Raw genomic sequence first — 26922 nt, 5'->3', positions numbered from 1 at the left:
CACTCCCAGGCACACACACGCACATGCACTGAGACAGCTATGTGAATAACCAACCAGATTCCCTTGGGAAAACCAGTGCTTGGCTTGGCCTCAAATTCCAGACCCTTGGGCATCATACCCAAGACTGCGAGAAAGAGGAGGGGCTGGACCTGAAAAACTCGGAAGGGAAGGTCCAACTGTACAGGTATTTTGTCAGGCATGTGATTTCAGTATAAAATTCTAGAAAAGATAAGTGACACTTTATAAGGAGAGAATATCAACAATATTTCTCATTTTATTTCTTGCTAAGACGACAGCAGGGAATTGTGAGCAGATGGATGGGCAATCCCCACCCTCAGCCAGGGAGGCCAAGGCCCCAGCACACCCGGGGAGAAGGGCTGGAGGCAGTGAATGGCTGAGGCTTCCTTGGGGAGGCTGGGCCGTCTTCTCGGGTTTTACTTCTGGAGGAACGCACAGGCTTCCAGGAGGGCTGTGGGACACAACAGAGCAAGAGATTCAGAAACTGATTTCTTCTTTTTTTAAAATCAATAAACCAGTTATTTAAACCAATAAATCAAAGAGGATACTAAGAGTTTTCTCTGCCCTTCTTCCATCACTGTGAGTCAGTGCTTGCCACACTCATATTCCCGTTCCCCTACTCCTAGTGACTACGGTGTTCAAGGGAGCCAGAGTCTAGCCCTCACCAGCCACGGTGTTTCCCTGCTCTGGCCTGAGAGACACAACCGCCCTGCAATTGTCTCTAATTGAATTGACTGTCACATTCTCAAGTTCACAAGACATTGGTGGTCCTCTAGCTTCTCCTGGAATGTGAACCTGTTTGCAATCATGCATCATGCTCATCTGCAGATTCACTCATTCATTCACAGATCCTTACTGAGCACCTACTCTGCTGTGCTAAGTGCTGGGGACTCAGCATGAATAGATAGGCCTGCCCTCAAGAAGCACGTGGTCTATGCAGTCCTGAACTGGCTGCTCACAAGAAGAGCCCTGTAGCCATATTTCTCAGAGGGCGGTCATGACCTGCATCACAGTGATCTGAGTTGTTGGTCAATACAGAAAAGGGTTTCTCAACCTTGGCACTATTGACATTTGGGGCCTCATAATAACTCTTTGTTGCAGGGGGCTGGCTGTGCTTTGTTTAGTAGCATCCCTGGCCTCTATGACATATTTGGTACCAGCAGCACCCTCTACGTTGTAAGAATCAAAAGTGCTTCTCAGCATTGCCAAATGTTCCCTCAGGGGAAAAATTGTCTCTCATTGAAAACCACCAATAAAGACATTCCTGGCCCTGCTCCCATGCCTGGACCAACAGCATCCCCAATGCCTCTGACTCTGGGTGAGGGACCAGGAATAGGAATCTGGATGATTGCAGTGCACAGGCAGCTGTGCACACTGAAATCCCACAATTATAACCGGGAGCCTTACAATACTCCGTGATGTCTTCTAAATATTTTAAGGGATTAAATTAGTATCAATATATTTCCCTGGTTAAGATATGTTTTCCTACACTTGAATTTTTTTGAGCTTTTGTTTTCTCAATAGTTGGCATCTGTGGTAACTGTCTAGATCAGGTTTTGTTTTTTGTTTTTTGTTTTTTTTTTTTTGAGGCAGGGTCTCTTGGTGTCACCTAGGCTGTAGTGCAGTGGTACAATTATAGCTCATTGCAGCTTCAACCTTCTGGGCTCAAGCAATCCTCCTATTTCAGCCTCTCAAGTAGCTGGGACTACAGGTGTTTGACACCACACCAGGCTAATTTTTAAAATTATTTTTGTAGAGACAAAGTCTCCCTGTGTTGGCCAGGCTGGTCTCAAACTCCTGGGCTCAAACCATCCTCCCACCTCTGTCCCACCTCTGCTTCCCAAGGTGCTGGGATGACAGGTGTGAGTCATCACACCTGGCCAGTTTTGTCACTTCTCAATGCATGTGTATATATACACTTTTCACTTTACTGAATAAAATGGATTATCATTTTCCAAAGACTTCATGACAGAGCAGTCACTATCAGTACTATAAACTTTATAAAAATATATTACATACTGCTCTATTTTATTCTCTAATTCTTTTATCAATGAGATTAGAATGTCCTGAATTATAAAGAGATATTATCTTTCCTTAACATTTTTACACCTGTGTTAGTTCCTAGAATGCTGTTTGGCCCTCAGACCTTGACCTTCACCAGTGGTGGTTTCTCGGGGATGCTAACTAGGGTCTACTTACGGGAGCTTGAGCACTTTTTCAGATTAGTAATGGCTGTGACATACTGTGGTCCCAAATATTTTTCATATGTTGTTTTGCCATGGAGTCTGGCCAGACACTCAGTGTTGTCATTGAACAGAAGGTTTTTGGTTTTCGACTGGAATAAGCAAAATGTGCCCGGGCAGTCAGATCCATTTTTCCCAAATTTAGCCTGCAACAAAAGGGCAGACAGTGAGTAGCTAAGGAAAAGAGGAATTCATGGGTTAAAGGAGGCAAAGGGGTATTTCTCCCACCCAAGAACAGCCCTGAGAAAACCATGGGGCAGAAAGAGCTGAGTTCCGGAGTCATTCCACCTCCTTAGTGGAGTCCCCCACCCCACACTCCTGCTGGCAGGCCCGCCCTGGGCAGCATCCAGGCCTCACACCACTTCTGGTCCTACCTCCTACTATCTGCCATCTTTCCTTCCTTCTTAACCTGCGACCTTTTCCCATACGACTTCTTATGGGTGACAAGGTGACAGCAGAGGGGTTTTGAGATCTGCCCTCACAAGTCAATTGCTTAGGACATTCTAATATGCAGCTCTTCTAGACAGGCAGGCTGCTAGGAAAACCCAGGCTCGGCCACTAACCAGCTCAGTGTGCAGGCCGGTCACCCTGCCTCCCTCACACAGTTCCTGCTCTGTCCCAGGCTCCCATGTGGGGAGACTGAGACCCAAACCCCTCAGTCATGGCAGCTCTCTCACCAGCACCAGTGTGTATGCACAGTAAGGGCTCCATAAAGACCGGTTATGGTGACCAGTCTTATTATTCCTGGGTTGTTTTCTTTAAAAGCACACATAGAGACATGATGTTATATGATACAAATAGAAGTTCTAATAAAATCCCAGATTTTAAGAAAATTTGGGGATTTTCTTCAAATCACATTTAGGTAGCCCTGAATCTATAGGGCACATTTTGGGTTTGCTGTTTTAGGGGCCTGGCCTAGAGCATTGTTCAGACGGCCCAGGTTCAGGAAACACCACCTGAGTAAAGCACTATACCAAGGAGTGTGGGAGGAAGGCTCAGCAGTTCCCAAATTTGCCAGAAGAACAACAGGAGGGCAAAAGACAGTCTCTGAGCCAGGCAGTGAGGGCAACAAGGCCAGGGCACAGAGACTTAGCCAAAATCGAGTGAGTCCCAGAAAGCCCAGAGTCAGAAGCCTCTGTTGTTCTTGTTGACACTCCGGGCAACCCCACGGCATGAAGCCAATACTGTCACCATGAGCTTCAAGCAGAGGGACTAGAGAGGCTCGAGTGGGCTGGTGCACCTAGCTCTGTGATCTCCCCACCTAACAAGAGCCCACACAGCTAAGAAAGCACTAGAAGCCCTGTGCTCCATACCTGTTGGTCGAACAGCACCTGTTTCAGGCGTTCCACCTTATCTGTCCGAGACACCACGGCATGATTCGGGGCCGTGGCGAGATGGCAGCTCCTAGCCTCAGTCACAGGCTTCCGCGTGCCATCGAGGCACAGCAGCTCAAAGTCGTTCAGCTTCAAATCCTTAGCCCATGCTTCAGTGTTCTTTCCTGGGGAGAAAAAGAAGGTGGCATCATCCACGGCTCCCCTGCTCAGCCACCAAGTCTCTTCTGGATGGGTGTGGCCATCCCACTGACCTCTCAAATGCACACACGGGGGTTGTGGTGATGTGAGGAAGAGAAAATGAGCTTTGTCCTACACAAGCTGTACAAACTTCAAATATACCAAATATGAGTGCTGTGTCCATGCAATGGAATGTTATTCAGCAATAAAAGGGAGTGAAGTTCTGGTACATGCTGCAACATGCATGAACCTTGAAGACGATGCTAAGTGAAAGAAGCCAGTCACAAAAGACCACGTAATAGGCTGGGCAGAGTGGCTCATGCCTGTAATCCCAGCCCTTTGGAGGCCAAGCTGGGAGAATCACTTGAAGCTAGCAGTTCACGACCAGCCTGGGCAACACAGCAAGACCTCATCTCAAAAAAAACCCACCATATATTATATTACTCCATGTATATGAAATGTCCAGAATAGGCCAACCTATGGAGGCAGAAAGTGGATTGATGGTCCCCAATGCTGAAGAAGGATGGGGCAATGACTGATAATATGTGCAGGGGTTTCTTTATGGGATGATGCAAGCGTTCTAGAGTTGGACTGTGTTGATGGCTGCACAACTCTGTGAATGTGCCGGAGATCACTGTATTGTACACTTTGCATGGGTGGATATTTTTAGTATACGAATTCTACCTCAATAAAGCTGTTACGAGTTCTTATTTTTTTAAAGAAGAAAACCCTCCACCTATGCCATATTTTTCAGTGAGTTCCAGAAAAAGAATAGATGGTTTACATTCAAGGAGAAATTGGTGTCTCTTCCCTTTCATATTCAAATGCTATTAGTGTAACCAGAGAAAGGAAAGGAAATTTTGTAGATTTATCAAATATATATAGTCAATTCTAACAAAGTACAGTTGCAAAGTACCAGAGAAAGTTAAAATTAAATTTGACATCAATCTGATCCCTGGAGATTACTTTAGTGAATGGCTTGTAAATTCTAAATGTAATTGTATGCATGTCTATTTTGTGCAGATACAGGCTCATTGTTCAGGCTCCTGCTTGTCTCTCTGCCCTCTCCCTTTAAGAAAGCACTTTATTCATTCTCTTGGATTCCTCTATTTGATACTGAAATACTTTCAGATTTACATGCCTGGTTTTAATCTCCATCCCAAGAGACTCTAGAAGGGGCAAAAGCAGAAGGGAGAAGTGACTGTGACTGCAGTGATTACTGAAGGAGGGAGGCCGAAAGTGGAGGCAGTTCTTTCTCAGGGAACAAAATAGCAAGTCACCTGCTGAGACTAGGGGGTGGGAATGCTGAAGTGGGGCTAAGGAGACAGATACAGATTGGAAGGTAGCAAATGGCTGAGGACCAGAAGAGAGAGTGATTGTTCAAACATTGACTGGAAGATTATCTTCCGTCATCTGCAACCACCTGTAATTTTGTTCCCACTAATTCCCAAGGAGTCTCCAGACCAAGGCTCACATGGGGATGAATGAAGGCCTCTACTTCCTTTTTCATAAACGGAGCCTTCATTTGCATGTGTTCACCCAGTTTTGCAGCATCATCCACAGTTTCCAACAGGCATGCCTGATCTCATGCATGAGGGCAGACGGTGTGTTTCTGTGGTTGACTAGACGAAGCCAGGGAGACATTTGCTACTGAGCATGGCTAGTATCTGTGTGTGTGTGAGTGTATGTGCATGTGTGTCTGTGTGTGTGAGAGTGTGTGTATGAATTTGGTTTCAAAATCCATATGACACCTACAGATGTTATCATGTTGTCTATTGAGATAAAGAATTTTGGAATTCTTTTAATCAAAAATCTGGAAAATGTTATAAAACCTTCCCAAAGGCAAACCTGAACACTAAGATGTGTTGTGATGCCAAAGACTCTGCTCTGAAGGAGAAAAGGAAACACCTTCACCTACCATCAGTGTTCTGCAAGACAGTGACATCTTTCACAAACGCAACGTCTCCAGCATTCTCAGCCAGGCACCTAAAATGTTCCAGAAAATATGCACATAATTACAGAAGAGAAACTAGTAGGGCTTTCATAAATATTTGTAATATGCATTCCAAAAACTGAAATACAGAAGTACACATCTAAAAGACAACTATTTCTAGGAATTTACTGTTTACAATGGCAGATTGAACACAGGTGTACCTGTCCTCCTTTTAAAACCCTACATAAAAGACATTACAAAACCAAGAAAGCTAAAGATATACAATCCAGGAAACAGGCAATCTAACATGAAGACAAAGTGAAGCACCAGAATAATGGTCAACAGGACCCCCAGGACCACAGATGTGCAGGTGGCCTGCAGAGCAACCAATCCAAACTGCAGCAGGAAGATGGACACATTCCGGAGCAGCAGTTCCAAGTAAATGATGAAACTGCGATAGCACCCACTGTGTGTGTGTGTGTGTGTGTGCGCGTGTGTGTGTGTATGTGCATGTTGTTAGAATATTTACATTACTGGCAGAGTTTTGGGATGAAGTAGTGTTGTTTTTTTTTTTCAAGTGCAGAAAATTAAGCAGATAAGAAAAGACACCTAGGAACTCCAGATAAACAAAAGTTTATACAATAAGGGAAATATAACATGAGAATAACGCTTACACAGTCATAAGTACTGAATATGACATTAGCATGTTGGGTGCTGAAGAGCTGAAGTTTGTGGTTGTGGGGTGGAAGAGGTGCCGGGGGCAGTGTGAGAGGCTAGATCTTCTTCTATAGTACAGAGTCAGCAGAAAGTTAAAAATTAAGAACCAGCATTATAAGGATCATAGAAATAAAGGGGTAAGACACTGGTTTCAGCGTTTAATTATTTTGCTATAAATTTCCCCAATCTAGATTCTAGATAGAATTTAAACAGAAGACAAGGAATTTTCTTCCAGTATAAACAGGAATATTAAAATGTTGGTGTTTCCAGTGAACTAATACCTTGCTGCAGGTCTGAAAAAAAAAGAGGAGCACAGGATTCTTTTGGGCTCTTATGAGACGTGTGTTCAGCATTTCTGAGTAGAATCACATTTCCATTTGCAAATCCTTAGTCCCTTAAAGATATTTTTATACATTCACAAAAGTTTTTTTTGTTTTGGGTTTTTTATGAGCCACTCAGAGTACAGCAAAAGCCACTTTTATGTCATTTCATCACTGGAACAAGGCGGTTGAATTTATGTTAAAAAGTTCAAAGACACCCTCAGACACGTGACGCCATCTGGTGGTGAAATGTACTCTCGGCAAGTGGAGGAAAAGGAACCCGGGAAGATCCGCTCTGCGCCCTTCACACCGGTAAATCGTGCCCCTGAGAAGCAACGCCCAGATAAAGGGCGCTGTAAAACGTGGGGTGTGGTTACAAATCACAAAGTGGTTATAATTTGTGAATTCTGAAAACTTGTTTTTTGGCTTATTTTTCACTTCGTTACTGGAGAATAACACTGCAATTCTGCTATCTCTTTGCCATTTCCAAGGCCAAAGTCAGAGAAAAGGGGAAACCTACGACATAATGGTGACCTAGGTGAGAAGAGAGGGGGCGGTGATGAGAAAGAGAATTCTCCCCCACAAATGGAACTGTAGAAAGCACTTAGGACACCACACTCTACCCATTGGATTTTCAGGACGAGGCTATTGAGGCTACTGCTGTTGATCTTGGCTCAAAGCCACAGGGAGAAGCACTGTGGAGCTGAAGTGAGACAGCCCTGGTGCCAGCCTCCACTCTCTGGGGCAGTGGGTGTGGTGTGGACAGCCCTCACTGGGGCCACCCATGAGCCCCCACTCTGCTGTGACAGGTCACATCTGGCCCCTTAGAACTGCAATGCCGACATGCTGAGGGATGAGATGAGGCCCCATCCTGATGGACTCAGTCACAGACTCACCGGAAAGCCCCAGTGTAGCCGTAGTATCTCTCACTTTTGTTGGGCACGCACTTATTCTCACCCTGCTCATTGCCAATACACAGAGCACAGAGATTAGATCTCGGGTCAGCCCCAGGGGCACAGCTTTGACTGAAGTATTCATCTGGAGAGAAGGAACGCAGGGAGTCAGCTCTTCCAACCTGAGTCCACACAAGCAGCCTTTATCTAACAGCTGATGCAGGTTGGTTTCCATTCATTAGACTTCCCAAGACAGCAGTCTGGATAGAACACACTCACCATCACAAAGCGACATGTTGTCACCAACATAGGACCCAGCAGAAAAGCTTCATTCAGACTGTAGGCACTGATGGACTCCCAACTAAGTCTGGGGATGACAGCTGTGGCTGCCTGGAGGGTCCCATCATCACAGCCTCTTGCTGGGGACTCAGCTCATGACCATGGTGGCCGTGTGCATCAGAGCCTGTGAGTTGCCTAGTCCAGGACCTGATTTTGTTTTCATCAGTAATGGAAACCCTGCTTTGTATCTGGGTGCCTGGCCCTTTGGTATAAAGACTAGACTTATCAGACTCCCTGGGGCTCTTATGGGTATATGGGTAGCTACTGGCCAGTGAAATGTCAGCAGGAGAGTTGGGTGCCAGCTTCTTAGAAACATCCTTGAAAGACAATTGGTACATGCCTTTTGCCCTCTCTTCTCTTTTTTTCATCCTGCACATGGAATGCAGAAGCAGGGACTGGATTTACAGATGCAATGTAGGCCATGAGGTAACCTTGAGCACAGAAGCCATACAAATGGCAGAGGAGCCCGATGATGAAAGCCCAGGTTCCAGACACCACATTGTCTTAATACCGGCCCTAGGCAAACCACCTCTGGACTACATGACACAGAAATTAACTTCTGTCTTGTTTAAGCCTCTCCTATTTCAGGAGTTTTCTGTTCCTTGCAGCTGAACCTGATCTGAACTCACTCACTGTATGATTTAACCCAAGAAAGAATAAACAAAGATGACAAGAAAGCTCTGCCCCACTGAGCAAATGTCACCCATTATCAGACTCCCACAACCCGTGCTGCTGGAAGAACCACACTATGTGTCAACCTCGGGAAAAGTTGGGGGTTCCCACCCCATCCTGGCAGTTTCCCTACAGCTCAGAGGCTACCGTGGAGCTGGTGAGGAGCAGAGCCACGTGAAAGCCTGCCCCAGCCACAATCAAAATCCATGCAGTGGAGCCCCTGCTCTAGGAGACGCCCATACAAGAGGGGAGTCTCATTGAGGATGTGCTACACACCACGCCACAGGGCCCGCAGCAGGCAGGGCATGGCATATGCTGACTAAGATGAGTGCAGGGTGTGGTGGGGAGAGAAAACTCCAGAAGCAGGTGGAGCCAGACTCTTGAGGTCTTATTCAGGCTCCTTTGCTATGTAGAGTAAGCAGTCAGTTTTGCTTAGTAACAGGAGTCAGCTTTCATGAGGCAGGCAGACACCTTTCCCCAAGCTAAGAAGCCAGAGTTTAAGAGGAATTTAGGTCTGGAGCTCCAAGAGCTAAAAAGCATTTGTACGTCTTGGAACTTGCATTTATTCTTAGGGTGCAGCAAAATAGGCAGATATTCCGATCTTTAATCTTGGGGTAGGGTGAGTGGGGCTTGGGAAGTGCTGTGCAGGGAAACCCCCAGTGCACCCACGCCTCCAGGGGGCAGCCACGGGGGAAATTTCCTTATGCCGGAAGAGGCGTCACTATCAGCGTGCAAATCCCTCCCCTCCCTTTGCTAAGGTTCCACAGCACAATGTGCCTACCCCCCAGGGGGGCCCACCCACCGCCCCTTTGGGACTCCTTACCAAATTTGCAGGAGCCCGTCTGGTTGAAGAGCAGGCCTATGGGGATGTTCCAGCCTGCAGTCCTGTCCACGGCGGTGTGGCAGGACTTCTTGCCTTTCAGAGAGTTCCACGTAAGGCCAGCGTCTGAATTCCTAACCACCGCCACGGCAAGATATCCTGGCATAACAGATGACAGAAAAACAAGCCTTAACCTCCAGGAGGCCCGGCATCTGGATTCCAGTGGAGCTGCTGCAGCCCAGGCCAAAACAGGCCACGAAGCATCACCAGGCAATGATTCCCACAAAGAACTGGCCTTTTCAGGTAGACCGAGAAAGCATAAGCTGCTGCCTTACGTTAAGGCGAGATTGATCTCAGCTATGAAACAAAACAGTAAGAAAAGCTGATTCTTTTAGTGATTACAGGGGACTGTCTTCAACCAGCCACACAATGTCCCTGAGTTACAAACCAGCAACGCGTCTCTCGGTGGTAGCTTCTAAAGCAACAAACACTATAAACAACAAGAGTGACCCCAACAGTACATAAATCACCAACCACAGTGTGCATCAGGCAAGAGCACCCACATCCAGCCGAGTAACTGTTGTGTGGGTGCAGGGGCGCATTTCTCCAGGGACCGGCCTGAGGTGAGTCTGAACCAGTCCTGTACCGGTTGAACTCAACATGGTTGCCATTGTCTTCCTGAGAGAATGCATCTGACAGACACCCACCAAGGGCAAGTCTCTTCTGAAACTGAGCAAGCACCAGCTCTAGTGGGCAGGGGGAGTAGTGCAGAGAGCACTGGATCTGACACGAGGGACCCTGGGTCAAGACCAGGATCTACCACAGTATTACCTGTGGCTGTGAGTGAGATCCTGGGCACTTGGGGTCTGTCGGTGCCACTGTTTCCTCATCCCGATGAGGGGGGAAGTAGCACTCCCTAGTCCATGACCAGGACACAATGAGGGACTATAAGGATGTTCTTTGCCAAGTGTGAAGGTCAATATAAACATTCATTGAAACTACTCCTCTGTGAATTATTTGCACCCTTAAAATTATGGCTCCTAGAAGCCCTACAGCTTCTAGGGCTGCAATTCTTTCTATTTTTTACAGTTCCCACCACTTCCTCTGCCAGCAACAAAACTTATCCTTGACCCTGAAAGTGGCTAATGCCAACTCACCTTCCACAGGTCTATCCACACAGTTAGGATCAGGGTCACTGCTTTGTTGGGGTTCTGAAAGAATAAAGACAAGCAAGACATCATTATCCATTCAGATGTAGTGAGAAGCCACAAACTTTTAAATCTCAATGATGCAGAATCAAGTCCAAAGAGACCGTCCCAGCAGTTCCATGCAGGAGAAATGCGTCTATATGTTCACCAAAAGACATGGCACAGAGATGCACAGCAGCACTATTCACAACAGCCACCAACTGGAAGCTACTCAAATGCCCATTCACACTCAAATGACTGAATAATCACAGTAGACTCACACAGTGACGAGACTGAACAGTCTGCAACTACACGCTTAGGTGGATGAAATGCATAAAGATGAGCAAGAGAAACCAGACCAAAAAAACACACACACACATGCTGTGCAACTCCTTTAACGTGAAGTTTAAAACATAGACAAACTTAGACCTGCACCCTCAGAAGTCAGGAGAGAGGCTTCCCTTGTAGGAGTAAGGGGGCGGGGGACAGGAGGACACAGGGGGCTTCTGAAACTTGCGCATGTTTGATCTGGGCCCGAGTGCATGGACTGTATAGTGTGTGAAGTGTAATGAGTTGTACATTTATGTGCACTTTTCTGTTTGTATGTTATCATTCACTAAGATCTTCTGAAAAATTAAGAAGATAAAACCAATCTGTTCCTTGTTAGTTCTGAACACAATAGGCCTTTGTGGATGACACGGCCCCTTTCCCTTCTTCTTTCCCGGATTCTCCCTTTTGAGTGTATCTGTCCATGATAACGTTTCACCTGCATTCATCGAATGGGATTACTCATTGCCCCACTCCCATGACCCAGAGGGAATACACCAGAGAATGCTAACTCCACTTACTGTAGTTCTCTGCCAGGACAGGCACCAAACCACATTTGCCTGCAGTGTACACATATCCTCCATCCAAACTCATGGCATCAGCTTCTCCTTTCTGCAAAGACAGAGCAGATCTCCAGCACCACAGGGAGGCTGCATCTCATCCTGCCTGTCTGTACAGCTCTCTGAGAGAATGGTTTTCTGTCAGGTGACCAGTGAAACAGCAGAAAGAGATGGATTGTTCGAACTGAGCACCCAGAGGGAACACCATGTGCACCTCTAATTCTCTCGCAGCCCTGCCTGCTTTCTGGGCTATCAATTCAACTGGAAAGACCAGGCACAGCTTGCACTAATCCTCCGTCCTCTGAGCAAAACCTTTTCTGTGCCCCTGGCACTTTGGGGACATCCTCCTGGAGCAGTCTCACTCACTGAGGACACTGATGGGAACAGCTGGCTTCATCTAATCTGAACTCATTGCACTCCCAGCGCTACACAGAAGTTGTCCAACACATAAGCTGAAGCCATCATATTGGCCCACCACCAGAATGAACAAGTCCAGACTGCAACACAGGGTCATGGACTCATTAGGAGTATGAAACGACCTCTTTGGCCCAGTAATATTTTTTACAACTATATTAAAAATAAAGATGTGGACAAAGATCTCTACTCAAGAATGCTCACCACAGGGTTATTGATAATAGCAAAGTAAGGGACAAAGAGGAATGGGAGCATGACTAAACTGAGCCGTATTCACATAAAAGATACCCTGGAAGCATGTTTAAAAAATGTTTTCGTCTGAGTGCTATGACTCACACCTGTAATCCCAGCACATTGAGGGGCCGAAGCAGGAAGATTGCTTGAGCCCAGGAGTTCAAGACGAGCGTAGGCAACAAAGCGAGACTCTGTTCCTGCAAAAATAATGATAATAATAATAATAATACAGGCATGGTGGCGTATGCCTGTAGCTCCAGCTACTTGGGAGGCTGAGATGGGAGGATCACTTGAGCCCAAGAGTTCCAGGCTGCAGTGAACTGTGGTAGTACCACTGCCCTCCAGCCTGGGTGACAGATCAAGAATCTTTCTCTTTAAAAAAAAGAAAAATTAATGTTTTCTAAGAGTAAACATTCATGTGAAAGAATGTCCAATTTATGCTGTTTAGTGAAAAGGGCTTAAAAACGACATCACTGAAACACTTCATTATTGTTGCATGCATATCTGTAGACACACAGAGAAATACTGGAATGGAGAATTAGCCAGACTTTAACCATGTCTGTCCCTCTGTGTGAGATCACAGGTGGTTTGGGGGGTTTGTTGTTGTTTTGTTTTAACATCATACCTTTCCATATTTTCCAAATTCCTTACAATAATCCTGAGTTGTTCTTGTAATCAGAGGAGTGGGAAACCCACAGTAAACTGCTTTTTGAACCTAAAATGGTGCATGTCCCTGAGCACACCCTCCAGGTGTCCCTGCCTCATTCGGGCCCATGTGACCTCTTTGACTGCTGACTTCACTTTAAGCAGATGCTCAGGCCCTGGGTCTTCCACAGGGCCAGCCGCCCACCCCTGGGATGGAGACCCCTACCAGCACCAGGGCGATGCAGTCGTCCGCAGTGGAGGCCAAGGAGCAGTTCACATTGCCTTCGCTCAGGGCACTCCACTGGTCACACTTTTCCAGCTCCTGCTGGCCCACTGCACACCACACGACCCGCGCACGCCGGGCAGCCACCTCCTCCTCACCTGCCAGAGGGAAGACCGCAGGTTGGCCGGGAAACCTGAACCTTGCCAGGTTGTCCAACCTCCCCAGAGCCAGGGTCCTGCCCAGACCCTCCCTGGGACAGGAGCTACAGTAGATGTGTGGACGTGTGGACCCATGCCCTCTCCTCCTCCACTTCTCAGCTCCAAGCACCTTCTTCAGCCCCACAGAGCTCCCTGTGTTTCCCGTTTCTGTTCCTTTGGAGAAGTTCCCTGGATTCTAATCTATCCATTAATCTTTAGTGTCAGGAGGTGCCTATTGTGTCTGTCTCTAAGGATAAAAGCTCCATGACCCAGAGACCAGTGAAAGCCCCAAGAGATGGCCTACGGGACCTTGAGCCCAGCCCTGACTTCCCCTAATACCTGCAATCACCACCAATAACTACAGTGCAGCCTCTGGGTTCCCCCAGACTCCCACTCCCAGCCCCCCATCAGAGGAGGAGCCATAGTTGAGTTCCCCCACCATGGTGTCCCCAACTAAGTTCAAGGCCTGGGCCTGGGAAGTGGGGGTGTTCCACCAGGCCTCCGGATTCATCCAGAAGGGGTCCTGGCTCTCTTGGTTCCTGTTCATGTTTCTCACTTAATAGGAGGCAAATTGATTTTTCTGCCAAGCCTGGGAAGCCTGCTGTGCACTGATCGGGTGGCCAGACTATTTTCTTAGAGACACCTGGCCTCATTCACAGAAGACACCCACACCTGTATCAAACCTCCACGATGACCCCACAGTGGCTGGGAAAAGCAGTGACCGCCACAAAGTAGGGCCACCTGCTGGGAAGTAGAAGACCGCACCAGGCGGCCGTCAGGACCCTTCTGGGCTCACTCACTTTTCTTCAAGTTCTGGATGGCAGTCAAGTAGCCAGAGCCAAGGTACAGCCCAGAATCGATCCTCGGGGGGACCCTCGAAAACCCGATGGCAGAGTCCTTGAACAGCAGATCCTTCTGCCCTCTCGGGGAGCCAAAGAGCTGGAACGCTGGTGACTTGTCCTTTCCAAACTTCTCCTAATTAAGAAAAAATAGAATTATGGTGTCAATGGTAAATATGGAGGAAACAAAAAAGATGTTAAAAAAGAGTATCTGGAGCTTTGGGAACATTCTAACTGAGAGCAGGAGCCTCAGTTGCGACCCTCCTGCAGAGGGACTCGTGCCGTCCCGGAGACCCAGCAGCTATGGCTCATTCTTTGAAGAGTTGCTGGGGTTCAAGCACCTTAGGGCCCTGAGAAGATTGCATCGACCACCCCCTGCTTCTGCTCCCATCATAAGACGCTGTCAGTCAGTGTGGCAGAGGAGTTCCATTGCTTCTGCCGTCCAGAGTACAGCCTGGGCAAGCAGCCCAATGCATTAGTGTGCTATCCTGCAGCAAGGCTACAGGACTTCTAGAGTGGCAGAAGTCAGGGAAGTAAGGAAGCTTGCCCCCCGCCCCCCAAATCCAAGCAAGTGGGGAGGACTGTGGGTGAAGATACCTGTGACTGGCGGAGAAGCTCCCAGATGGCGTCCTCCTTGCCATTCACACTTCGTGCCACAGCGGCATGAGAAGGGACCCGCGCCAGGTGGCACTCCTTGAACTTGTCCACTGGCTTCCGAGTATTGTCTGGGCAGAGCAGCTCATAATTGTCCCTTTCAGCCGGGTCTGACAGGTCCTCTGCAGGGAAGGGGAGGTGGGAGGGAGCCTAGATGAGCCAACTCCAGCAGTAACCATGATCTATAGTTCTCCTTCTCCCCACAGAATTTTGAGTTTGGGGAGACATCTTGCACAACTGACAAAACTGAGGGTCAGAAAGGCAGGGATTTGCTCCAGAACACTCAGAAAGGTAAAGGTAGTGCCCCAAAAGCCTCAGGGGGCAGCCGAAGTGTGATCCTCTTCCTAAATCACTTAGGGCGCCCTGCGGTTCCCCTGCAGGTCAGAAAGGCCGAACCAGACCTGTCTGTTTCTGCAGCATCTCTGCCTGGAAAAGTCACTTTGTAGAGACAAGCCCAGGGGGCCACCAAGGGTTACTCCCTTACCCACATCTCTGGGAAGAATAAAAATGACAAAAATGTTGATAAGGCAGGAAATAAGGCAGGAAGGTGAGTCACTTTCTAACACTGAGTGTATCAAAAGAAGGGAAAGAATGGTTTTGTGAGTGAGTTCAGGCAAATGTGGAATATCATAAATAAATTGCTTCAGAATGTGTAAAGTGATAAAAAACTTGTCCGAGTCATTTTATGAGATTAGTACAACCTTGATGTCAAAATTAGAGAAAGTACAGGAGGGAAGAATTAAAGGTTTATTTTACTTACGAACATAAATGCAAAAATTATAAATAACGAATTAGCTAACTCAGTCCCACAGAGTATTTAAAAAACTAACAGATTGGGATGAAGGCTTATCAGTTTATTCTATTAACAAAAGAATGGCTGAACATAAAAAAAAAAACTAAAGTAATCTGCATTTAATGGAAGAAAACCATGAGATCATCTTCATCTCAATAGATGCAGAAGGACTGTTTATGTGTTCAACATCTATTTGTGTGTGTGTGTATGTTTTTTTTCAGTCTCAGAAAATGGTAATAGATAGAACTGGTAACCTTTTTGTTAGTTTGTTTATTTGTTTGTTTGAAGACTGAGTATCACTCTGTTGCCCAGCCTGGAATGCAGTGGTGCAATCTCAACTCACTGCAGCCTCCATCTCCTGGAGTCAAGAGATTCTCCTGTCTCAGCCTCCCAAGTAGCTGGGATTGCAAGCCCACGCCACCATGCCTAGCTAATTTTTGTATTTTTAGTAAAGATGAGGTTTCACCATGTTGGCCAGACTGGTCTCGAACTCCTGACCCCGTGTGATCCATCCCCCTCAGTCTCCCAAAGTGCTGGGATTACAGGGGTGAGACACCATGCCGGGCCATAAGTTATTGACTTGATAAATGCCATTAATCAAAATATCTACAGCAAAAATCTTACTAAAAGAAGAAAATTTAGACATTCACCGCAAAATCAGGAAGAAGGCAAGGATGCCCACTATCACAATGCCAACACAATTCTAGATAACTGGATCACACAATTTACAAAAGAAATGGGAGATACAAACATTGGAAGGAAAAAGACAAACTCTTATTTAAAAAGATGATATAATTATTGACCAAAAAAACCAACAAAACCAACAGAAACTAATACAACTAACAAGGGAGTTCAGAGGAGTAACAAGTTATAAGAGCAACCTACAAAAATCTGATGTTATCCTCATTAACAATAACCAAATAGAAACCAATATGGACTGTAAGATGTTACAATAGCAACTAAAACCGTTAAGTAGCTTATAATTAGCCTCCCACAAAGACACATCAGACCCATAAAGGAAAAAGTTTAGTTCTTTCAAAGAAGCTAAAAAGAGGTGTGATCAAATGGGGGAAATTTAACATCACCATGGACTGGACAACTTAATGTTATAAATATGCTGATTTTTCAAGGAACAATTTAAATTCAATACAATTCCAATCAAAATTTCCAGAAATTCAACAAAATAATTCTGAAGTTTTAGCTCAGTATATTTGAAAGGGAATAATAAAGTGAGAGGGGAGAAGGAGGTCTCTCTCATTCTCTCTCTCTTCCTCTCACTGGCTCTCTCTCTCTCTCTCTCTCTCTCTCTCTTCTCTCCACCAGATAGTAAGACCCATTGTAAGTCACAATATCAAAAGCAGAAAAAGTGCAAATACACCAATGAAACAAAATAGCTCAGAAACTGGTCCACTCAGATATATACAAACTTGGTGTAGAATTGGCTTCACATATCAGTAGAAAAAAGATAATTTTGTATAGTTTTTATTGTAAGGAAAATTGCCTCACTGTAAAGGGGATAAAATGCAAAAGCCAAATCCATATCTGATTTTTCTAGGTAGAGCACGTATACATAGATGAGGAAGGGAATCTTCAAATCTTATTGTAGGAAATAGTTATGATTTGGGTGTGAAGAAGGGCATCTTTGAAAGACCTCAAAACTACAAACCAACAGGGCGAGGCTTGTGGATTTGACCTTATCAATATCAAGGATTTTTGATCAACAAAGACTACCGTTGTCAGATTTTTGACTGAGAAAAGATTTTGCTAAAGTTTAAAATCAGCAATGGTTTGATACCTAGATAGAAGGAACTTCTGTCCTTGAATCAAAATCATGCAGAAACAAGATGTGAAACTCAATTTAAAAAGTAGTCAAATGTCACAAAATAAGAAAGGGAAGCCCAAACTGCTAGCAAATAGGTTGAGATGCTCAAACTCACCAGATGTCAGAGAAATGAAAATTAAAATCAACAACAAACTATCTATTGCATTACAACCATCATTTGGACAAAACTATGAAAGTCAAAAAATACTTTTAAGTGAAGTTGTGGGGAAATTAGAACACTTGCAGACTGTCCTTCTGTCCTTCTAGACAGCAGCCTAGCAATACTGGGTGCATGTGGGGTCTGTCTCTGGTGGTCCTGGGTGCATGTGGAGACCTGGTTCTGGTGGCCTCTGATGAATGCAGAGTCTGTCTCTGACGGTCCTGGGTGAATGTGGGCGTTGTCTCTTTCTCTGGTGGTCCTGGGTGGATGTGGGGTGTGTCTCTGATGGTCCTGAGTGAATGTGGGTATCTATTGCTTTCTCTGGTGGTCCTTGTTGGAATATGGTAGCTCTGTCTCTGTCTCTATTGGTCTTGCATGGACTGTAGTGGGCTTATGTCCACTGGTCCTGGGTGCAGTGTGTTCAGCCTCTACATACTCATCAATTGTGCTTTAGTATAGGTCCAGGAGGGACACTGTCCAGCAGGACGGTAAGGAACACATGTGAAGGTATCAGTCATGTGGCTACATGTGGTAGAGGAAAAGAGCACAACCTCTGTCCATCACTATGGTGACAGAGAAGTAAAATGTGGACTTATTCCACGGAACATTCCTCAACTATTAGGACCCTTGAGCTAGACGCGTATACAACAATACTGATAAACCTCTAAAACAAAATGCTGAGCAGAAAACCCGAGCAGCAGGGTTTCTAATGCTCGCTAAAACCTCTATGAACTCAGAAACCAGAAACACAAACCAGCACGATCTATTCTGCACAAGCACATACGTCTTGGAGGATGCATTGCCAAGCACCTTGGCGTGGGTGTCTATGAGGGGAAGAAAAAGGCAGTGGGTACAGGAGGTTTAAAGAAACCTGATCATTTAAAATATGACAGCTCATAAAATCAGAGCTGTGCCCTGTAGGAATCTTGAAAATGGTCTGCCATGAACTTCGGAATCTAATTAGCTCAAAGGTCAGAGTCATGATCAGGTAAGATAAAAGGGCGCAGTACCCACAGCTCATCACCCTGCTCTTACCAAACACTGTGCTCTCTCTGATAAAAGCCACGTCTCCAGCGCCGTCTCTCAGACACCTGTGAAAAGAGAAAGCATCAGGGGTAAGCAGGGGCAGCCCCTTCCCGGCCCCTCCCTGTGGAACAGCAACCCTAGCACTCAGCACCTGTGGGTTTCCACTCCCTGTGGGGCAGGGCTCTGAGGCTTTGGGGCATCCCAGCTGGGAAGGTAAGGGCTCCCTCCAGGTGGATTCTGAAGAAGGGCTCAGGTGCTGTCCAGAGGCCCCCATCTTCTGCTTTGAGGGCTAAGAGGACAAAACTTTTTTTCTATATACAAGAGAGTTTTGAAGCCTCTACCCAAGAGGGTAAAGGCTTAGCATCCCTGTTCATCTGACTCTTTCCCTCAGGACTGAGCGTGCAGGTGTGCCCTGGCCAGTGGGGAAGCGCGGAGGCCCCCCTCTGTAAAAACACCTAGCGCCAGCAGACAGAATGGGAAAAGGGGGAGCTCAGCTTCTGTGTGGGGGCAGAGGATGCGGGCGAATCAGGCATTGCTCACTGTCCTTCAGCTGTGGGGAGAGGCCCAGGTGGGTAGAAGGACATCAGCCTGGACACTACAGCGGTCCTGCCCAACCAGGAGCCAGGACTGCACATCTCATGACAAGAAGCCTTCAGTCCTGCTGTGGTTAGGGAGGGGGCAGAAATTAGTATGAGGAACCCAGGACAACACGGGAGCCAAGTTGAATTCAGGGCTCTCTGAGGTGACAGGAAGGCCCACAGCCACAGTGACTGCCCGGGGGGCTGGTGAGAGGTGAGGGGCAAGGGTGGGCCTGGAAGGCTGGAGGGGAACACACACTGGGCAGGCCTGCACTCTTGTTGGACACACAGCAGTAGGAGAACCAGACCTCCTCTCTGGTCCCCGAGAGCAGGCTGGGCTTTATGTGGGGCCAGAGAAAAAGCCTCCCGGCCTGAAGCCACGGAACACTTGGCCACTGAAGAGAAGGGGACAGGGTCACTCACTTGAAGGCACCAGAGTAGCCAAAGTACGGTTCCTGGGAGGAGAAGGCACATTTGTTTTCCCCTGTCCCCACACACAGGCGACACAGGTTGGGGAACTGTCCTTTATCTGCACCGGGAACACAGCTGGCTGAGAAGAACCTGGCCACAGCTGTTAAACACAGAGAAGTGGACCACAGAGTGTGAGCCAGCCCAGGCCACAGCAGGTTACACCTCCCATCCTGAGGTCCCCGTGGGCAGGGCTCCTTCCTCCACCCCTGCAGGAGAGCCTCTGTCCTGGGGCTGGGAGCTCGAGACATGCACCTCTGCCGACAGCAGACTCAGCTGTGCCTCCCAAGGGCTGCTGGAGTAACAGATCCTGCCGGCAGGATGTTACAAGCCGGCCAGTCTCACCCCCACCTTGATTCATCCCACACTTTCACCTGCATGATCTGTGTGGTCTGTGCTTACAACTGGAGTAGAGCCCCCTGCCTGAGGTCACTCACTATCCCCCAACCATCTTACCTGCCTCAATGGGCTCAGGTGGACCCGTCCAGTTCAAGAATGGACGAAGAATCCCTATAGGGACATTCCACCCAGCGGTCCTGCGAAGGCCTGTGTGGCAGGACTTCAGACCTTGCAGTTCATTCAGCTGAAAGCCGCTGCCCTTCTTCACCACAGCCACGGCATAATAGTGGGTTCGTGGCTCTGCAAAGGGGCAGATGGAATTGAAAGCTCTTAGCCTGGACAAGAGGGACAAAAACAACCCACCCTGAAAAGTCTCCGGTGGGAAGGGGGAACGCTATGCTGCAGTTTCCTCGCAGCTCACGCGTGTCCTCCTGTCATGGGTCAGCATCAGGAGAAATGGCCTTCATCTGGCCCAGAGCCCAGCGACTCCATTCCCTGCATGTGTGATGTGACCGAGACTCCACCTCCACATGTTCCCCAACTCCCAATCCACAGAGCTCAGGGCACAGGCTGGGCCCACCATGGCATCTGGGTCCCCAGGCAGAACTCACTTTCTTCGGTCCCGTAGACTTCCGCTGCTACAGGTCGCAGTTTGTGGGGGGCCAGGCCTGCTTCATACATCAAACCACCATCAAGGGTCATAGCATCGGCCCTATTTGCCTGAAAGTAAAGAGACCAGACCGGCTTCAGCAGAAAACTCACCCAAACCCAGCAAGTGGGACTTCAGGACCTCAGAAAGTCTCCACGGCTGGAAGGGTCGTCAAAGGGGTCCGCTTTCCATCACATCCACTCACTTCCTATGAGAGATGGTGAGAGCCAAGGACTCCTGTTTCGGGACAGTGAGCACCAGCTCTCTGACTCCTGAGTCCGGCGCCTGCCCTCTTTCTCCTCTGCCTGCCTGTGTCACTCTCCTGATCACACCCTTCACAGTCATCTATATTGGAAGTTGTTTGTTCTAGATGTTTTCTATTTTTGCTCTATTCATTTAAGTTCTGTTTTATTGGATAGAAAATATGGTTATTAAGATATCCTAAAAGTATCATAAGAAACCATGTTCCTCCATTTCTGCACATTGCTTCCCACATGATTACGTATTTGTTTGGTTTGCAATGTGGGATAGATCCGCGGTCCCCAACTTTTTTGCCACCAAGGACCAGTTTCAGGGAACGTAATTTTTCCACAGACAGATGGGGAATGGTTTTGGGATGAAACTGTTCCACCTCAGATCATCAGGCATTGGATTCTCACAGGCAGTGCAACCCAGATCCCTCGCATGCTCAGTTCTCAATAGGGTTCACACTCCTATGAGAATCTAATGCCACCGCTGATCTGACAGGAGGTGGAGCTCAGGCAGTCAGGCTCACTAGCTGGCCACTCACCTCCTGCTCTGAGGCCTAGTTCCTAACAGGCCATCAACCAGTACGAGTCCACAGCCCGGTGGTGGGGACCCCCGGGATACATCAGATTTTGTGGACTGCTTATTCATCTAAAACTGGATACATTTTCTAACTTCTGCAGAGCCTTTATTGATTTTGTTGACAGCATAATGTTTTCTCATAATGCAGGTGTTCTATCGTGTATTGAATAATTTCCCCCAATGTTTAGCACTTGGGTTTATTTCTAACTGTTGCCTATGAAGATTGTATTTTCATGAATATCTTTGTCCTCAGTATTTTTCCTTGTGACCACTTGTGTCCTTGGGTAGGCACCTGAGGGTGGAATCCCCCAGATGAGGAGCACGTTTCTCCCCGTGACTCCGGCTACCGTTGCCGTTCTGCTTCCAGAAGACTTATAATACCAACTCAGAATGGCACTGCCCGTGAGGACCAGCTTCACTCTTGAATCACCAGCAGGGCAGGCTATCATTGGTTAGCTGTTATTACTATAGAAAATTTGAGTACTAACAAATTGCTCAGGTCTGATTAGTAAGGGGAACATCTCACAAGTATTTTTTATTAATCATGAATTCCCTCTTACTAGTAACTCTGTTCATATCATTTTTCTTCTATGATTTTACATTTTTTCCAATTTGAGTTATTCTTTTATTTATTTTTTTCAAGATGGAGTCACCCAGGCTGGAGTGCAGTGGCACCATCTCAGCTCACCACAACCTCCACCTCCCAAGTTAAAGCGATTCTCTTGCCTCAGCCTCCCAAGTAGCTGGGACTACAGGAGTGTGCCACCACACCCGGCTAACTTTTTATTTTTTTTATTTTTTATTTTTTGTATTTTTAGTAGAGACAGGTTTTCACCATCTTAGCCAGGATGGTCTTGATCTCCTGACCTCGTGATCCACCTACCTTGGCCTCCCAAAGTGCTAGGATTACAGGCATGAGCCACCGCGCCCGGCCTTGAGTTATTCTTTTATAGAGTGTAAATAGTAATCATGTGTCAGAGCTGGTGCATATTCATCCATTCTGGTGCTTTCTAAATTTTTTATTTAAATATTTTCTATGGGCTATGAATTGCATTTTCCGTATTTTAGAATGTCTGTTTGTTTCATGATTTAGTTCATTGTTTAAGAGACTTCTATTTCCTCTACAGTTCTGCTAGTTAACCTGCCCCCTAGTTTTTCAATAATACAAGTTTTATTTTTAACCATTTAATCTATCTCAATTTTATTTGCATGAATGGTATGTAGCACCGCTTTCAAATAGGGATCTTATTTTCTGAGATCAGACGAGATCGGATGCATTCAGGGTGGTATGGCCGTAGACAGATCTTATTTTAAAAGGCAGATTTTGTGGCTTCTTTCACATATATTCAGATTGAGTAGGTTAGAATAGAGCCTAGGAATCTGCATTTTAAACAAGCAAGAGATGTGGTGCTGGTTTTTTGTTTTTGTTTTTGTTTTTTGAGATGGAGTCTCGCTCTTGTCACCCAGGCTGGACTGCAATGGCATGATCTTGGCTCACTGCAACCTCCCCCTCCCGGGTTCAAGTGATTCTCCTGCCTCAGCCTTGTAAGTAGCTGGGATTACAGGCATGTGCCACCACACCCAGCTAATTGTTGTATTTTTAGTAGAGACGGGGTTTTGCCATGTTGGCCAGGCTGGTTTTGAACTACTGACCTCAGTTGATCCTCCCACCTCGGCCTCCCAAAGTGCTGAAATTACAGGTGTGAACCACTGCACCCAGCCGCTGGTACTGTTTGTATGCAGGTAATAGTTGTAAAATAATAGCCTAAAACATTGATTAAACTAGATTTTTCCCTAAGTAGTATTCTAATAACTCCATTGTATTTATAAGATAATCCTATGAAGTTGCCTTGGGAACTTTTACATACATTATCCACTCTGCTGGAGTTGAGTACACATGATTATGGCACATGGCAGGTACACAGAATATATTTGTTGAATGAATGAGTAAAAATTATTTCAGTAGATCTTACATCTCAAAAAATAAAAGGAATCATAAATCATATACAAGTCATAATACCCTTTTCTCTCTCTCTGAAAGTGTCTTGGACAAAAGTCTTTCTAACCCCCAGCACCCTGGCAGGCCCTGCCCCAGCCATGTGATGTGGCAATGTGACCAGGACAAGCTTCTTTCTCACAGGGTTTAGAGGTCATGACTCTTTTGGAGTATTTCCCTCTCTGGGTAACCTTGCTTTTTGCCAATCCTATGTATTCATCAAACACAAGTGCTTACATTTCATTTTGGAACAGTTGTTATTAACAGTTTATGTAGAGGCCCCAGGTTCCTCACACGTGGTCTCTTAAGCTCCTTTCTTTCTGCTCTGAAAATAGCACGGTTCCCTGTGAGAGAGGACAGCTCCCAACTTAGTTGTCCAAAAGGTGAAGCGGAAGAAGTAAGGAAATCCCATGTTCTATGTTTTTCCATTTCTCTCTCCCTTCCATTCAGCTTGGTCCCAACCAACACCCGGCACTGACTCACCGCAATGGCCCGGATACAGTTGGTGGGGGAGGCTCTCTTTATGCAGCTGACAGGAGGGCCACGCACTCTTCTCAGATTCCTTTGCCATTGGGAGCATTTTGTGGCCTCGGGTTTGGATACAGCGCACCATCGAACACTCCTCCTACGGGCAGCCAGACACAGTCCTGGGAGAGAGGGGACAAGAAGTAAGGATTCAACTACTGACTGAGGCAGTGACCACTGCACCCTCTGATATGAGTTTTCCAGACTCCTCCCTCTCTCTCAGCTGCCCTCCTTCCCTCTCCATTTCATGGCTACATCCAGCCATTCACCACAAGTGGAGGCATCTTGATGGACTAACAAGATCTCTGCATTGGCTAGAGGTCTGTGGTTCTCAATAAATTAAAGGAGAAAGTGCCTCTAGATTATTTTTATTCCTATGACTTTGACATGTTTCCTACTACTTAAAAAATGATGGTGATCCCTCAAATCAGTTATGGAATTCTTCTACCAGCTTTGGCAACTTTGAACCTGGAAGGCAGGCAGGAAAGGAGGCATTGCTCCTGTTTTACTGATGTGGAAATTGGCTCCTAAGGAGGCTGAGTGACTCACCACTCAGCAGTGCGGAGCCCAGCTGAGAATCCAGGTCTCTCTAGACTGTTTTGTCCGTAAATGTCTTCCCAGGGAATGCCAACAGAACAAGGGAAAATATACCTGACTTGGTTAGTAGCTGAGGTAAATGGTAAGTTAATGTCAATGGGGACAAATCGGTTGGTTGGTGTGCCTGAGCTACCACCATTCACTCTGTACAGAAAGACTGGTTCTCCTGTTGAGCCTGCTTTTGTTGCTCAAATCCATGCTATTAGGGAAGAAGATGCATTGAATTTACTCCCCTGGTTGCCTGATAAAAGGCGTCTACAAAAAACCTGCAATGAACATTATACTAAAATAATGAAAGACTGACTGCTTTCCACCTAAGATCAGGAGTGATGAGAGAGTGTCCACTCTCACCTCTTCTATTTAACAGTATTAGAGATTCTAGTCACAGCAATAAGGCAAGAAAAGAAATGAAAGACACCCATATTGGAAAGAAAGAAGTAAAACTGACTTTATTTTCAGATAACATGATCTTCTATGTAGAAAATACTGAAGAATCTACAAAGTACTATTAGAATTAACAAACAAGTACAGGATATAAGATCAACATATAAAAATTGATCATATTTTTGCATACAGCATAGAACAATCTAAAAATGAAATTAAGGACATAATGCTAGATAGTATAACATCAAAAAGGATTTAATACTTGATGGGTAAATGATAAGAACAGACATTTTACCAAAGAAGATATATGAACGGACAATAAGCACATGAAAAGGTGCTCAATATCATTAGTCAAAAAATGCAAATTGAAAATGCAAGAAAATATCATTTCACACCCTCTAAGCAGGTTATAACAGCTAAAACAGACAATGACACGTATCGGTGAGAATGTGGAGGAGTGGAAACCCTCATACATTGCTGAGAATGTAAAATGGTGCAGCCACTTTGTAAAACAGGTTGGCAGCTTCTCAAAATGTAAAGCACAAAGTTCCAATAGGACCCAGCAATTGCACTTCTAGGCATATAGCCAAAAGAAATATTATAAAAACCTATCGTACATAAAGGCTTGTGCATGAATATTCATAGTAGCGTTATTCAGAATAGTAGAAAACTGGAAACAACCTAAATGTCCAATAACTGGTGAATGTACATCCATTCAATGGAATACTACTCAGCAGTGAAAAGAACTACTAACATGCCCCACAACATGAACGAGCCTCACTTATGCTCAGTGAAAGAAGCCAGACACAAGGGACCACATACTGTATGATTCCATTTGTATGAAATGTCCAGAAAAGGCAAATTTGTAGAGACAAGAAAATAGATTAGTGGTTGTCTGATGCTGGGGTAGAAATGAGGATTAACTATAAACAGACATGAGGGACCTTTACTGGAGGGGATAAAAGTGTTCTAAAACGGATTTATGGTGACGGTTGCACCACTCGGTAAGTTTACTAAAACTCATTGAATTGTACGCAAATAGGTGATTTTTTTTATGATATATAAAATATACCTCAGTAAAGCTGTTACCAAAAACAAAAACAAACAAACAAAAAGACAAAACAAAACAAAACAAACACACAGTTGTAAAAGCCCTCTGCCCTTTGGATGTGCTATGGGGTAGAATGTTCAGCCTCTGCTGCCTCCTATTTCTGAGCCATCCCCTTATGGTGAGAGCCACCCACGGCCCTTGGGTGGGCAAAAGGCCTATAACTCCCAAGCTGAGTCTGCAGGGGTTTGGAGACACCCCGCTGCTCCCCTTCACCCACCCTCATCCCAGGGAAATCCCAGGGGATATAATCTTGCCTTGGAAGCCCTTATGGAACTATCCTACACTGAGAATTAACCCAATCAGATGCAGCCATTTGTGACCCAGTAAGCTTTAACTGGATACCTGCTGTACACAGCACTGTGTGTCAAACAAGGAATGTGTAAGCGGACAGGACCAGATTTTACTTCTCACTGGAGAGGCAAAAATCCAAAAGAAGGAAGCTAAGAATGGTGAATGTGTTAAAAGAGAACAAATACCAACTAATGAAGACATACGTGTCTGTATTGTGAGTTCTGCCAACATCTCCGTTCTCCAGGGGAGGGAACTGTGGCTTTAACTAGTTATGTGGCTTGTGGAAGTTCCCATAGCTAATAAGTAAGTGTTGGATCTAGGACTTGAACCTAAGCAGTCAGGCACTAAACTCCCCTACTCTTACCACTGGGCTAGCCTACCTATTTAGGTTGGCAAAGTGAGAGACAGGTTGGAGATGGGGTTAGAAAAGGGTCTGGGTCAGATCATGGAAAGTCTCCAATGCTGATCCAGGGAGGTCTTATATAGGATGCAGTGAAGCTGTGACTCATGGGAAAGGCTGGAGACTGGAGCTCTCCCTAGGGCAGGGGTAGAGTGAACTGAGACCTGGAACCCGAGAACAGGCAGAGAAGCTGTGGCCAAGGAAGGCAC

At 46.1% G+C, this 26922-nt stretch overlaps 1 protein-coding gene across 3 annotated transcripts in view; it reads right to left on the bottom strand.

Moving 5' to 3' along the window:
- Nucleotides 1–243: 243 nt before the first annotated feature.
- LTF (lactotransferrin) overlaps nt 244–26922 on the bottom strand; it is a 74595-nt gene continuing 47916 nt past the window's right edge. For all 3 annotated transcript variants that reach the window (XM_009200965.4, XM_009200964.2, XM_009200967.4), the window contains 16 exons: nt 23889–24052; nt 20544–20652; nt 20050–20232; nt 19549–19696; nt 18557–18612; nt 14690–14868; nt 14054–14228; nt 13060–13214; nt 11502–11592; nt 10624–10677; nt 9470–9625; nt 7639–7780; nt 5691–5758; nt 3575–3759; nt 2218–2407; nt 244–469 (listed from right to left, as the gene is read on the bottom strand). In XM_009200965.4, the coding sequence (XP_009199229.1) occupies nt 435–469; nt 2218–2407; nt 3575–3759; nt 5691–5758; nt 7639–7780; nt 9470–9625; nt 10624–10677; nt 11502–11592; nt 13060–13214; nt 14054–14228; nt 14690–14868; nt 18557–18612; nt 19549–19696; nt 20050–20232; nt 20544–20652; nt 23889–24052 (2090 nt within the window). In that variant the 3' untranslated portion in view covers nt 244–434. The remainder of the gene's footprint in view (nt 470–2217; nt 2408–3574; nt 3760–5690; nt 5759–7638; nt 7781–9469; nt 9626–10623; nt 10678–11501; nt 11593–13059; nt 13215–14053; nt 14229–14689; nt 14869–18556; nt 18613–19548; nt 19697–20049; nt 20233–20543; nt 20653–23888; nt 24053–26922) is intronic.

The sequence above is a fragment of the Papio anubis genome, chromosome 2 (assembly GCF_008728515.1).
Source record: "Papio anubis isolate 15944 chromosome 2, Panubis1.0, whole genome shotgun sequence".
NCBI classification, from domain to species: Eukaryota; Metazoa; Chordata; class Mammalia; order Primates; family Cercopithecidae; genus Papio; species Papio anubis.
Note: the sequence above shows the minus strand (reverse complement) of the source record. Positions and strands in the feature narration are given on the sequence as shown.